The sequence below is a fragment of the Clavelina lepadiformis genome, chromosome 1 (genome assembly GCF_947623445.1).
Source record: "Clavelina lepadiformis chromosome 1, kaClaLepa1.1, whole genome shotgun sequence".
Taxonomy (NCBI): Eukaryota; Metazoa; Chordata; class Ascidiacea; order Aplousobranchia; family Clavelinidae; genus Clavelina; species Clavelina lepadiformis.
This window is the reverse complement of record NC_135240.1, coordinates 21,101,695-21,115,530: the sequence shown is the minus strand read 5'-3', so window position 1 is coordinate 21,115,530 and position 13,836 is coordinate 21,101,695. Positions and strand designations below refer to the sequence as shown.

Below are 13,836 nucleotides of genomic sequence, written 5' to 3'. Positions count from 1 at the left end.
CCTGTTCTAGGTCTGATGTGGTTTTGCTTATTAATTGGAAACAAATTGTTCTGACAAATATACACTCACCGGTCCTTGATTATGTCTAAAATACTGTAACTACTTGATTATATGATGAAATAAGTTGATATAATTGGGAAAATTCATTTTTTACAAAGATGTTTGATTTAGAATGGGAATGATCTTTCTCAGCGAGGAGGACACTGATGTCAAAGCTCTTGTGCATACCTGGATGAAGAAGCAGCCTGAAGAGCTGCAGATCAAGCTACAAGGATGGATAGAGGACTACTTTTACAGGTTTTTTTACATACACGAAAAGCTAGGTCGTCAGGATACTTTAACTTAGCAACCTTAATACAGTGCCAGTCTTATGACAACATTAGAACATTAGTTATCGTTGCTCAGTTGTGAGTGTAAATGCAGTTTAATGTCTTATTTGTGCACATCTTTTAAGTCCTAATGGATAATTAATTGCTGTTTCAGGGCTTTAAAATGGGTTCGAAGGTCGGCTGGTTCGATAGTAGAGTGCAGTTTGGTTGGGATGGTCCTCAATGGTCTTTCACATTTGCACGGCTGCTCTGACAAATTTTCATTCATCGTAGGATTAGCCAGGGGTCATTTTTCTCTTATTAAATGGGTTTTTAAGCATCAGGATAATCGCTTTTTTGTTCTATTTTGTTTCCAAAATCGCCACTTCGAATGCCAACTTCTAAATCCGTAATTTTTTTCTGTTTCGTAAAGGATTCGGTGGAAACCTCACTGCCAGTAGTCGTAATGATCTTGCCAGGGAAATCCTTCAATGGGCACATGAATCAACTCCAGACGCTCGCAATCCATCAAATGTCTTCTACAACCCTAGATCAGGTTCGAAAAAACTTCTTTTGTCCTGGTGTGATATGTACCACTTGTGTTGAAACCGTTTTGCGCGCCTTGTACCTCTGTATACATAGTTTGTTTAATATTGCTGTTATTTTTACGAATTCGTTGGCAGGTCGTTTAGAATCCTACAAGCTGGATGTAAACGCGACAGTGATATCACCAGAAAGTATTTCCACTATGGAACAGTTTCCAATGGTAAGTATGCGCCTCTGCTGCCATCCACTTAAAAAATCCTGATAGCTAAAGTACTAAGACATAGAAATTGGTTTCTTGAGCCCACTTTTTCTTTATTATGCTGCCTTTTTTGCCAGATCGAAACTGTTGAAATGCAACGGTGCATCGATCATACCATGGGCTGGCTTAAATCGGAAAACAGACATCCTTTTGTTGTAGTTGGTCCAGATGGCTGTGGAAAAAGCATGCTATTGCATCACTGCTTTGACAAGTTGCGAACTACCCAGGTAAAATATTTTTTTGGGATAGCAGAATACGTTTGAGTGTTTTCAATACGATATATTTTAATTGACATTGATGCTATGCTGAAATGCATGACCCCAAAGTGATATTACATCATTCTACCCTTTCTTGCCGGTTTGCTGATGTTTGTTTTTGCAGGTTGCGACGATTCATTGCAGCGCTCAGACCTCTCCCACTCATCTTGTACAAAAATTGCAACAAACTTGCATGATAATTAGCGGCGGGGGAAGGTTTGTTACGTAATCTTAATGGGACATTTTTGCATATAATCTGTTGAATATAATGCAAAATAAATATACCCAGCTTTTAATCTCATGTACAGTGTGTCAGTAAACTGCAGTGGATGCAATGTATATAAAGTATATTCACAGTTGCCTTGTCCAAGAAAATATTACCTGAAATTTACTGATCCCCTGTAGGCGATTGTCCTCTTTCATAGACAAACGTTGTATTTTTAGCACCGGAGCAAGCGGTCGTATACTTCGTCCGAGAGAATGCGAGAATTTGGTGCTTTACCTGAAAGACATCAACCTTCCTAAGCCGGACAAATGGGGTACAAGTCAAACTCTTGCTTTCTTGCAACAGGTAGATTTTATTCTCCCTTTTAACTTGGCTTAGTGATAACTTAGAATTACTGTAACGACTTTTGAAGCTAACATGCACGTTTCTACGTTGGTGTAAAAAAGTTATTTTCAACACAACACAACAATGTAAATATTAATTCGCTTCAATTTGTTAAATTCTTAATTTTGTTGTATTTCAATACTTAATGTGATGTCTATGTTTTGCGCAGATTTTAACCTATCATGGTTTCTATGACGAAGAAAACGAATGGGTTGGTTTGGATGGAATCCAGATAGTTGCTTCCATGAACGCTGCGACGACAATTGGACGACATAAACTCTCATCCAGGTCGACATCAACTTCTTCTCTTTGTCAGACTTCTTAAAATCACACAGGCTTTATAGAATTTATCAGCGTTGTAGAATATTAACATCAACGACTCAACGGCAATATTAGCGTATAGTAAACTTGTTGCGTGACGGTGGCAGCTAAATGACTTTTTAAAAAATGTTCAGGTTCACTTCGCGAATTAGAATCCTGAGCATGGAGTACGAAAGCTCAGAAGAGTTGTCAGCGATCTACACGGCTTATCTCACCCCCATCCTTCATCATCGCCCCACACTCCAGCGCCACCCAGTATGGGGATCGTCGGCCCGAATTCAGTTACTTGCAACCTCCATGGTCCAGGTAGAAGTTTTATTTATTGAGTTATGAATTTGCTAAACATTGTTATTTAAATTGTTGATTGCTTGTGACTTCAACATGTCTTGTATTTGTGTTCCTGGTATTAACTGCACACCGTGTTACTGTTGTGTGGTGTGGAGACACATCTAACTGACCAAGTACTGTAAAATAGCCTGACAAAAATGAAGAAAATTGTTGAAACACTACAATCTTTAACCTACAATTGTTTTCATTAGTTGCCTATGACTGTCTGCACAGATGCGTTGTTACATGCAACATTCACCAAAATGTTACGTAGGCTAATGCATGCCTACAGTGAGTGCTAATACTGTAACCCGTTAATTTGTGGCAGATTTACGACCAAGTTAGGAAAGTGTTTTTAAGCGACGACCACGGTCACTACCTCTTCACACCACGTGACCTGACAAGCTGGTGCATGGCTCTGATTAGATACGACCAGACGAGTGTCGTTGGAGACGGTCGATCAGCGGATTCTTTGCTCAGCGTGTGGACTTATGAAGCTTGCAGGATGTTTAGGTAAAATCTGCGAGCTGATCGTACGCCGTCTACAATCGTCTTCGGTTAAAAGACTCCGCAAAAGTTTTTTTCGATGATTTCTCGGTTTGAAAGAATACTGGCATAAACGTCATAGTTATGCAGCAATAACCATTCAAAATAAATAATTACTATACTGGAACCATGCCTAGTTGTTACATCATTACAATTAATCAGTTAATTAACTACTAATTATGTGCTCAGGGACCGAATTGTGGGAAGCAAGAGCAAGGATAGGTTCGACTCGATGTTATCTTCTGTACTGGCTCATGATTGGTCAACCAACGCGTCGGAAAGAATGCACGAGGGCTATTACGTCACGTGGGGAGCGAGGCAGGAAATAACCGGTGAAACCAGTTGACTTTTCTAAAAGAAATTCGAAAATTTTTAAACTTTTTTCTTAATTCTTTTCAGTCGACGATGGCCTTCCTATTCATGGAAAATCTCTTGGACTGTTGTCTCCATCTGATTTGAAAGATGTCATTACAAAAGCTGTTGCCGCTTACAGTAGAGACGTTCGCGAAATGGATATACTTATTTTCCAAGAAGTATGTCGACTCCTATTTAACGTTTATAAATATAGGCTCCGTATAACCTATATGTACCTCCATTGCTAAAATTTCTTTATTAAAATTCACAGCAGGGGAAGTTACGGAAGTTAACCTAATTTGTTTTAAATGTAGGTCCTGGAATACATGGCCCGCGTCGATCGCATCTTGACTGTCCCCGGCGGTAGTTTGTTGCTTGCGGGCAGGACTGGTGTAGGTCGGCGGACTGCAGTGGCAGTCTGTGCCCACATGCACAGGATGACCCTTTTCACGCCTAAAGTGTCTCGATCGTATGGCTTAAAACAATTCAAACTTGATCTTAAAAACATCATGCAACAAGCTGGAATTGAAGGCGAAAAGGCAAGCAAGCAAGCGTTTAGCAAATTGGCTTACACCGGTTTTATCTGGTTTTTAACCCTTTCTGACTGGACTTACATAATCTAGGTTGTGTTGTTGCTGGAAGATTTCCAACTTGTGCATCCAGCGTTTTTGGAGCTTATTAACAGTGTCTTGTCTGCTGGAGAGATTCCTGGACTTTACACGGCGGAAGAACTTGAGCCTTTGCTGGCTCCACTTCGGGACCAAGCTTCGGACGCAGGACATCGAGGACCTCTATATAGCTACTTTGCAAAGAGTTGAGTGACGCAATTTCTTTCCAAATCTTTTTGTGTGCAAAGTGTTGCATTTTTCATCCTGATTAATATCTTAACCCGATCTTGTCGTACCACGGTAACGCGATTATCGATTAACGTAGTGATAGCTACCAATCAATGTTTGGAAAAATAATCTCAATTAAACGAGTAAAGTTTGATGATTTCTCGTCCATACAGAGGTGATGAGCAACTTACATATCGCTCTGATCATGGATTGTACTCACGAAAACTTCACAATTAATTGCGAAAGCAACCCAGCGCTTTATAAGCTCTGTCAGGTGCAGTGGATGGATTTTTGGGATAAGCACAGCATGAAGCAGGTATGGTTATGTGTACCGTCTTCGCATTTAATTTACTTCAGTATTTTTCTCGAATTTATGCAACGGAAACTCATAGTACCGAACGTACCTTTGTCAACATAATGTTGTAAACATTGTCTTGAAAAAGTAGTTATGCTTTACAGTCAACCTCAAGGCCCAGAACTTATCATGTCGCGTTTAAAATGTTTGAATATTTACAATAAACTGTAGATTACTTGTGTTTTTTTTCCTTGCCCAGATACCTGAGATGCTTTTAAGTCGTCAATTGCCCGCGGACAGCGCAACCAATTCAAAACAACTCTGCCACAATTTTGTCAAAATTCACCAATCATGTGGCACTAGAAGGCAGCAAGACGCCACACCACGTCGGTACATGACGTTTTTGAGAACTTATCAAAGCGTTTTTCAGGCGAAACGGGACGACCTAATGGGAAAACAAGGTCGTTTGCAGGTGCGAATATTTCGTCAACATACTTTATTTGTTTTACACAAGAATTAAATAAGTCTGAATAAAAATTTCAATAAAGTTTCTTTCATTTCATAAGTGTTTTTTTGCAAAGTAATTTCATGTTGGTCAATAGTTTAATTCTGGTTCAGGCCGGCCTCTCTAAACTGGACGAAGCCACATCATTGGTGGACAACCTGAAGCACAAAGCTGCAGAACAAAGTGCCCTGCTTGTGCAGAAACAATCGGAGGCTGACAATGCTCTAAAAGATATTACTGTCGCCATGCAGGTGTGTGTACTATGCAATTCTTACCTGCAATGCTAGCATAAACGTTAGGTGTACTATACCTGTAGTATGAATACTAGTGAATACACTTACAACAATGGTTATTTACGATATTTTTGTGGTGCGTGTTATGTTTTAGGAAATTCATATTTTTTGTTTCCAATTTAGGATGCAAGCACTCAGAAAAATGAGATGGAAGGTTTGAAGCAAAAGGCTGCCGAAGAAAGAGTTAACATTGATAAAAGGAAAAAGGCGATCGACATTGAATTGTCTGAGGTAGAACCCCGAACGACTTTTAAAGTTTATTAAAACGACCCATATGTTATTTATATGTACATAGCTTTTTATATTTTAAGATATTGCTTCTTTTTCTGCTTTTATAACCTCCTGTTTATTCTTTTTTACCCACTAAACGTCTTGCTTTAATTTCTTGCAAATCCAGGTCCAACCGCTAATCACTGCCGCCAAGAAAGCAGTGGGAAATATCAACCCACAGACGCTTGCTGAAATTCGAGCTCTTCGAAATCCTCCGGACGTGATCCGCGACATCCTGGAGGGTGTACTCCGGTTGATGGGCATCTTCGACACGACCTGGGTCAGCATGAAAAGGTTTGTCAGAACTTCGACGACATAATTATCTGCTCCTGTGTTATTTTCAGACAAGCATAAGTTGGCTCTTAGGAAGAAACCGCGGCCTTAACTATTTAATTAATTAATTAATGATAACAAACAATTATTATTGTTCAACCTTTTTTAAGCCAGTTGAAAGATAATAAATTAATTATTATTCTGTTTTATATATTAGTACCATACGACAGTAGTTCAATTGTTAGTTTAATAAAGCCAGTCATGTTTTTATTTCTAATATTTACAGCTTTTTGGCGAAACGAGGCATCAAAGAAGACATCATTAACTTTGATGCCCGGAAGATCAACCCTGAGATAAGAGCGTCCGTGGAGCAACTCCTCCAGGCAAACGGGCGTTCATTTGATCAGAAGAATGCTCAGCGTGCCAGTGCAGCGGCAGTGCCTCTTGCCGAGTGGGTGAAAGCGAATGTGAAGTATTCCCAGGTACTGGAGAAGATAGAGCCTCTGGAAAAAGAACAAAACAAATTAAAAAGGCGAGCAAACAAATTTTGTTTTTTGTATTTCTTCATTTAACTACTACAAGATAGCCTTTAAAGAAACCACTTTTTGTTATTTGACTGTATGGGGAATATAGTGGTCGTATACAGCACATATACCTTTAGCTATAATATTGGAAATTACGACGTTACTATAGGAAAAGTATCACAAGTTAGTTAGTATTGCAATTTAATTTCTCTAAAAATATTACTACAAAATTTCAGAAATCTGGAAAAGGCCGAGTCGCGCGTAGAAAAACTGAGTAAAGCGCTTGACGAAGTAGACGCGCGCGTCGCTGAACTTCGCAGCAGGTTCGAGAAGCGAACGACCGAAGCTGCGCAACTTCGAATCGAGGTCGATAAAGCGAATGAGACAATCGAAGCCGCTGAAAGTTTGGTCGGAAAATTGGGAAGTGAACATTTGCGCTGGAATGATCAGGTATTTTGCTTTGGGCGTTGCTGTGGGAAAGCATGATATATGGGATGTTTCTATATTTGTTGCTGGGTTGAGCGATGAATACACTGCGCGCAAACTACGGTAGGCGTTTAATCTACTACCAGTCTACTACTATCATACTACTACTATCACTACTACTACTACTACTACAGTATCTGAGTGTGCACACAAAGCAGGCGTCTTTGATTTGAATCAGTCTATGCTCTATAATCTATATAGTATGAGCGCGTGTCCCTGTCAAATCAAACTAATAGCCAGTAAGTTTCGTTTAAATGCAATACAGATTAACTAAACTTACAAATCTGGTTATGGTACAATTACCGGTACAAGTTTGTCAATTGACAGCATGCCGATTGTCGAATAATTACCTGTTGGTTGCTGCCTATTCGATTTCTATTCGGAGTACGGTCGAGTACGGAGTAAACGGAAATATGCGCCGCTAACGACCGAGTCTCTTTTTGTCCAAAATCGGTGACATTTGTTACCGTCTGTCCCCATAAATATTGTCTGCCGCCAAAACGCCGATCAGAGCTTGACTTAATATTTTAGGCTATAAATTCAAGATAAGATGGTTTACATTAAATGTGTAGGCGGATGGATATATTATTTTGATATGATAACCTGCAAATCAGGTGTTACGTTTTTGTGGAGACATTACGCCCTTTACTAATGCTGCACCCAATTTTTAACCTGGACAGCCTCTCTTAATGCGTGAAATCTTTCGACAATTGATGTCCAATAGTTGATCATGAATAGCTTTCTTTGATTCCGTCAATTTTCATATTATACAATCGTGCAAGTTGGGAGCGTTTCTGGTTGAGTGTGTGCTGTAGGTTTCTCCTTCTGCAGGTTTTCGAAAAACAATTTATGAGGGAAAATTATGCCGCTTCCCTCGAAGAATGAGCGATGGCACACGCAGAGCAAAGAATGTGCGACAGCCGCCTTGTTTCGTATGTGGTTCTGTTCTCACGCGTCGAATCTTGTCTTGAGTAATAATTAAGTTAAATGCTTTCGAATGATGTCATCGATATTCGCGAAATAGATGATGACATACATTCCCCGGAACTCAGTTATGAGAAAAGTTGCGATCCGTCATATATTGTATTGTCACAACTCGATCGAATATATCGTAACAGACTGCATTGTTTCTGTGTAGTAAATATACAGTTGGTATTTAAGCAATTAGCGACTTGCTCAGCTAAGGTAGTTATAAGGTAGACATACTTTTCGGTCATTAACCATTAAAATTATGAGTCACCAGCGTAATAGTACGACTTTCAAATCCCAGTGCAACGTCTTTAACTTGTGTCCTTTACTCGCAGATAAAATCGTTAACTGCTGAGCTCCAAAGTTTACCAGCTTGCGCTCAATTAGCCGCGGCCTTCATCACTTATCTTCCGTCCGCTCCGGAAGATGCCAGGAAGGAGATGTTGGAGCAATGGATGGAGATGACTGGCCTCCAGCGTGAGAAAGATTTGAGTTAGGTTTGAAAAATTGATATTTTTTCTTAGTAATCCTTTATTTTTACTTCGTCCTCAGATTTCGACTTTCGTCGATTTTTGAGTACCGAAAGCGAGCAACTTCAGTGGAAGGCGGAAGGGTTGCCCTCGGATGACCTTTCCATGGAGAACGCCCTCATTATACTTCAGGTAAATGAAAATTTGGCCTGCAACGGTGTATTTTTGAGTTGTTTTTTTTTTCTTAAAATTGCACATCTGCGTTTATTGTACTGGTTGCAGTGGTTGGTACCAAAATATTTCTTGTATTTTTATGCCACGTACTTCTATGTAGTCGTCGGAAATGAAGGTAAGTGGTTGTAGTGCCGTGTAGTGCTTTGTCCACGCCATGATATATCCTATCCATGGACATATGAGTTTAATTATCTTTTAATGTTTGAATATCGGTTTTGGTTATTGTGATTTGTCTTAAGTGTGCTTCATCATGCCTCATCTAATCATGCTTAATAGTTTGCCAATATCGACGCTTTGGCTTGTGTAATTGCTAACAATTTTGCATATTGCTGCGTGTTTTGCTGTGTCTGTGTTTCGCGTCAATACATTTAACGTTTTTCCCAACACACACATTACTCACCCAACTAATATAATTCCAGAACTATAAGTATTTCTGAAAATCGACATCTGAAGTTAGGTTTCATTTTCAAACCTTGTCGCTGTGTCATGTAGAGTTCATTGCGACCTTTTCTGGTTGATCCATCGTCCAGGGCCACAGAATGGCTGAAGGAACATTTGAAAGAAACCAGGCTGGAAGTTGTCAATCAACAGGTGTGTAAAAATCTTTGCTAATGATGAAAAAATAGAATAACTGAAAAAATCAAAAAACGCAAAGAAAAAAATAGGCAGCTGTCCTTAATGTCGCCTAATTCGGTAATAATCAGCAGACGTCAAGCGTCTGGTAAGGTTGCATAGTCGTAAACTTTTGTTGTTGTTGTTCGCTGCGCAAAGTAATGCATCGCAAATCGTGTGAACCAAGCTTAAGTCAGTTCAACTCTTAAAAAAACTTTCTCTGATAACTTGCCAAAAAGAAACCTTTCATTGATGTTTAACATTGTTTTATAGGACCCGAACTTCAGCACAACGGTAGAACTTTCTGTTCGATTTGGGAAAACTCTCATCGTTCAGGAAATGGATTACATCGAACCGGTGCTGTATCCTCTACTTAGAGGAGATCTTGTCAGTCTTGGTGAGGAAAAGTTCATTGCCGTCATAGCAGATTTGTTTTTGCTTTTCTGTCCATTTGTTTGCGTACAACTTTGCATGTCTGAGATTTTTGTTACGACCACAATAGGATTTTTAAACTCTTAAAATGCGGAAAATGTATACGATATTTTTTTCAGGTAATTGCTATTAATGTAACAGCGTTGCCGGGAAATAGTGGTCGTCAGGGCTACGAGCCAGCATTACTTAATAAGAAACGTAATAAATCTAAAAACCAAACAACTTTAAACTTACAAGAATTGTTGCGTCGCAATGCGACAATATTGTAGCACCCCGCTCGTCACTACCGCAATGAATGGACATCACACAATGTGACTGCACAAACCTTATCTTATGGCTTATCTTCACTTATCACTAGATCCAGCAGCATTGAAGTGCCATTATCACAAATTACAAACACATATTTGTATTTCAATCTAATTCCGAAACATTGTATTCAGAATTTATTTTCTTCTGGTTTGCTATTCGAATGAAATATAAATCAAGGCTCCCAACTTTTCTGCAAATTGCTAAAAACACTGGCGTTCGCTTTCCCCGGAACTGCGATTGATAATCAAAGATCTAGAACATTTTCGTTAAATGACCGATCGATTTTACGGTAGTTTGATGGTGTAGGATGCAAGCGTCATAATTTTTTATTGTTTTATCAGGACCACGCTATGTCGTTCAATTGGGTGAGAAAACTGTGGATTATAATGAAGAGTTTCGGCTTTTCATGACCACACGGAACCCACATCCTGATATTCCTCCGGATGCGGCGAGTATTCTCTCGGAAGTGGACTTTACCACAACCAGAGCCGGACTAAAAGGCCAGGTATAACTAAAGACTGAGTTGAAGATTAAATCAAAACTTTGTTTATTTGCACCATTTTTCTCTTGTCATTTATCAATGTTTACTACTGTATTTACATGTCTGCGATCTCTTTTACCCTGGAATTTTCGATGCAGCTTTTAGCGCTCACGATACAAAATGAGAAGCCGGACCTTGAGCATCGGAAGACGGAGCTTTTAAGAGAGCAGGAGGAATTGAAAATTAAACTTGCAAAACTGGAGGACAGCCTTCTTGAAGTAAGTGAGATTATTCAGCTAAACTTTTAATGCGATGAAAACACGAACCTTCATTTTTTTCGAATTTACTGCCGGAGCTTAACCATTATTTTGTGAAGAAGAAAATTCTTTTTTTGAAATCCTGCTATGTACGGATAGTGTTATTTTATTTCATAGTGTAACACTTTAAATTTTTCAGCAACTGGCCAAAGCCGAAGGAAATATTTTAGAAAACAAAGTCCTCATTGAAAGTCTGAATCAGACAAAAGCAAGCAGCTTGACAATCAAAGACTCTCTTCAGGAATCTCAGAAAATGGAGGCAGAATTAGACCAGGTTGATTATATTGTGAATAAAAATTTTGTGTATTATTTTCTTATAGTACCGCGTTCTGTGCAAATCGTATATTGAGATGGTGAATTAATTTCGAACATTACTTGCAAGAATTAACCTTAAACGCAAATGCACTTATTTCAAAATAATCGTTTTAGGAGAGGGACGCCTACTTGCCGTTAGCCGAATGCGGGAGCACAATATATTTCGTCATCAACGATTTATCAAAGATCAACAACATGTACCGGTTCAGTCTCGCTGCATTTTTGAGGCTATTCCAGAAAGCACTTCACGTTAAAACTGTGAGTTAAAATGCTTTGACTTTTAATTAGTTGTATTTTGTCAGTTCCAAATAAATAAGTTTCAAACTTTGATAACAGTTGCTCGTATATTATGTATGACGTATGTTCGCATCACGTATCTCGCCATTCTTTTAAAACATCATGTCTTAACTAAAGGATTGATAACGGAATAGTACACAGATCTTCATAATATCGTAAACGTATGTCTTTTCAGGAATTCAGCAGCACAGAATCGCGGATAAAATCGCTGAGCACTCACGTGCAATGGTTGGTTTATGAATACGTCACCAGGTCCCTGTTCAAAGTAGATAGATTGATGTTCGCGTTGCATTTGGCGCGGGGTACTAGGCAGGACCAATTCAAGGACAAGGTATAAGATAGTATTTTAAAATTTTTAGCTGTTATGGAAAGATTTCGTATGGTTAGTTTTTATCAGAAGATTTAAAAAAAATGTTTTTACCACTTATTCTTCTTTCCCACTCTCTTGATTTTCCTCCAGGAGTGGGAACATTTCCTCGGAATGTTGGTCGGTGGTGCCGTGATTGAGAAAGACGAGAAGAAACATTCGAGAGAAAATTTTCCGGTTTGGATCGAGGCGGAGAGGTAAGCAATTTTGGCGATGGTACATCTCTAAGACTTTTTCTGCTTAATCTAAATTTTGCAAAAATATAATTCTTACTAATACATGACTTTCTTACAAAATGGTGACTAAGTCAACGTACTTGTATGCGAGGGCAATTTTAAATTTACCTTCGCTTCAAGGAGTTTTCATTTTGTGTTAAGGCATCGTGACGTTTCCTTCCTTCGTTCTACTTTCCCATCCCTTTATCAGGCTTTGAAGTTAGACGACGGCGGAGCTTGGATGACATTTGCTCGCAGCTCTCAGTGCGAACAGGAGTTACCCCAATCAGTCTCGGCAAAAATATCTCAGTTTCAGCAGGTTTGCCAATAACTTTAAGCAACTCTATAGTCGTTGGCCGACATTATTTACGAAAGCTCTCCTTAAAAGAACGCAAAATTGTACATGAATTAAAGCGTAAAATTCACGTATGATTACGTAAAATCTCTTAGGTATTGGTGGTACAAGCACTACGACCCGATCGCCTGCAAAGTGCAATGGCCCTTTTCGCTTCAAGGGCTTTAGGTTTGCGTGAGATTTCTCCACCTACCACAAGTCTGCGTCGTTTATACGAATCCGGGAGCACCCTACCATCTGATCCTATTCTGATCGTCTTGTCTCCAGGTTGGTTCTCTTCCTTCCATACCCAAGCCCGTAACTAGATGGGGTACAGAGGGCTGGGGTTTAATTGGTGGAAGAGAATTTTTACTTGATTTAGATGCTCTTGATTAGAAGGGTAGTTTAGTAGCAACGTATCTGTAATAATTGCTGATCAGCCCCTTTCCAGAAAAGCCTTGCCTTCTCTTGGTCTTCCAAAGTAGTTACGGGCCATTCCAATCTAAGTGGTAGTAATACGACTTCATCCTTTTTAGGTTATATACTTATAATTCCCTACATGTTGAAACATAAATTTATCGCCTACACATGCACTGTAGCTTATATTTGTCTCGTCTGGTATGTTCATGTGATGGGCTAGTTTAAACTGTCTTACGACATTTTATGGATACCCTCGGCAGTTGGTGCATCGTCAAAAGGTTGGCTGCCAGAATTTACGGCAGTTAATAGCCGGTTCCAGCGTCAGAAATATTTTAACTGTTTCAAAACAAAAAAGACCTTGGAATTACTTTCGTATACTGAAACTTTGCGCGATACCAACATCCTAGACGCATTGTAAAACATGAAATTGGCAAGCCTTGCATCTGGATAAGATAGGTTTTGGTGATACGTAACTGATATCAAGGAATATACATCGCGATGAAATATTTGTTTGTTGTGTTTGAAATTGGTTATAATCTTTTGATCTAACTAACCTGACACCTGCTGCTTTTACAACGACTATTAAAATGTTTTAAACATTAGTCGCAAATATTTCATCCTATTTAAAATTCAAATTAAAATTTGCTAAGACTAAGAAGCGTTCCTGATATGTTTTGCAGGCGCCGATCCTTCCCAGGAATTACAAGAGTTGGCCAGCAACACGATCAGCGACGAGAATTACTACCAGGTATCATGATACGCTCAATTATGGAGTCAGCATCTCAGCTCAAACATCTTGTTTAATTTTCTTCAAAGTTCGAAATGTCAACAAACTTACTTATCGACGTCATAGGTTGCTATGGGTCAAGGTCAGTCGGACGTTGCCATGCAACTGGTTCGAGAATGTTCCAGAAATGGACAGTGGCTTTGTCTTAAAAATCTCCACCTGGTTACAAGTTGGTTGCCAATACTAGAGAAGGTAAAAGCCTGTTTTCCTCTCTAAGCGTTTCAGCAGTTTCAGATATATTAAATATAAAATGTTATAAGTAAGTGG

General features: G+C 39.2%; 1 protein-coding gene and 1 long non-coding RNA gene across 4 annotated transcripts in view; one reads left to right on the top strand and one right to left on the bottom strand.

Annotated features, from left to right (window-relative positions):
- Positions 1–13,836, top strand: part of LOC143450011 (cytoplasmic dynein 2 heavy chain 1-like) — a 32,975-nt gene that overhangs the window by 14,818 nt on the left and 4,321 nt on the right. The window contains exons 38-73 of one of the 2 annotated variants that reach the window (XM_076950434.1): positions 172–297; positions 484–614; positions 742–864; positions 992–1,074; positions 1,191–1,340; positions 1,495–1,586; positions 1,815–1,941; positions 2,150–2,268; positions 2,436–2,607; positions 2,957–3,141; positions 3,364–3,506; positions 3,574–3,707; positions 3,843–4,067; positions 4,152–4,341; positions 4,538–4,680; positions 4,919–5,131; positions 5,278–5,415; positions 5,581–5,688; positions 5,855–6,021; positions 6,287–6,532; positions 6,761–6,974; positions 8,315–8,456; positions 8,532–8,641; positions 8,784–8,798; positions 9,176–9,274; positions 9,569–9,692; positions 10,378–10,541; positions 10,676–10,795; positions 10,974–11,108; positions 11,264–11,407; positions 11,622–11,777; positions 11,907–12,010; positions 12,191–12,347; positions 12,479–12,650; positions 13,463–13,530; positions 13,636–13,761. In XM_076950434.1, coding sequence (XP_076806549.1) covers positions 172–297; positions 484–614; positions 742–864; positions 992–1,074; positions 1,191–1,340; positions 1,495–1,586; positions 1,815–1,941; positions 2,150–2,268; positions 2,436–2,607; positions 2,957–3,141; positions 3,364–3,506; positions 3,574–3,707; positions 3,843–4,067; positions 4,152–4,341; positions 4,538–4,680; positions 4,919–5,131; positions 5,278–5,415; positions 5,581–5,688; positions 5,855–6,021; positions 6,287–6,532; positions 6,761–6,974; positions 8,315–8,456; positions 8,532–8,641; positions 8,784–8,798; positions 9,176–9,274; positions 9,569–9,692; positions 10,378–10,541; positions 10,676–10,795; positions 10,974–11,108; positions 11,264–11,407; positions 11,622–11,777; positions 11,907–12,010; positions 12,191–12,347; positions 12,479–12,650; positions 13,463–13,530; positions 13,636–13,761 — 5,065 coding nt within the window. The remainder of the gene's footprint in view (positions 1–171; positions 298–483; positions 615–741; positions 865–991; positions 1,075–1,190; positions 1,341–1,494; positions 1,587–1,814; positions 1,942–2,149; positions 2,269–2,435; positions 2,608–2,956; positions 3,142–3,363; positions 3,507–3,573; positions 3,708–3,842; positions 4,068–4,151; positions 4,342–4,537; positions 4,681–4,918; positions 5,132–5,277; positions 5,416–5,580; positions 5,689–5,854; positions 6,022–6,286; positions 6,533–6,760; positions 6,975–8,314; positions 8,457–8,531; positions 8,642–8,783; positions 8,799–9,175; positions 9,275–9,568; positions 9,693–10,377; positions 10,542–10,675; positions 10,796–10,973; positions 11,109–11,263; positions 11,408–11,621; positions 11,778–11,906; positions 12,011–12,190; positions 12,348–12,478; positions 12,651–13,462; positions 13,531–13,635; positions 13,762–13,836) is intronic. The other variant, XM_076950507.1, reaches the window with a different exon arrangement.
- LOC143450151 (uncharacterized) lies at positions 1,385–13,759 on the bottom strand. 2 transcript variants are annotated; one of them, XR_013114655.1, is made up of 7 exons: positions 13,621–13,759; positions 12,130–12,864; positions 11,868–12,058; positions 9,156–9,291; positions 6,285–6,503; positions 1,752–6,003; positions 1,385–1,626 (listed from the first exon to the last, which is right to left on the bottom strand). It is a non-coding gene; the product is annotated as an uncharacterized LOC143450151 (long non-coding RNA). The 2 variants fall into 2 exon arrangements; XR_013114663.1 differs by having other exon boundaries at positions 12,158–12,684; positions 13,621–13,741.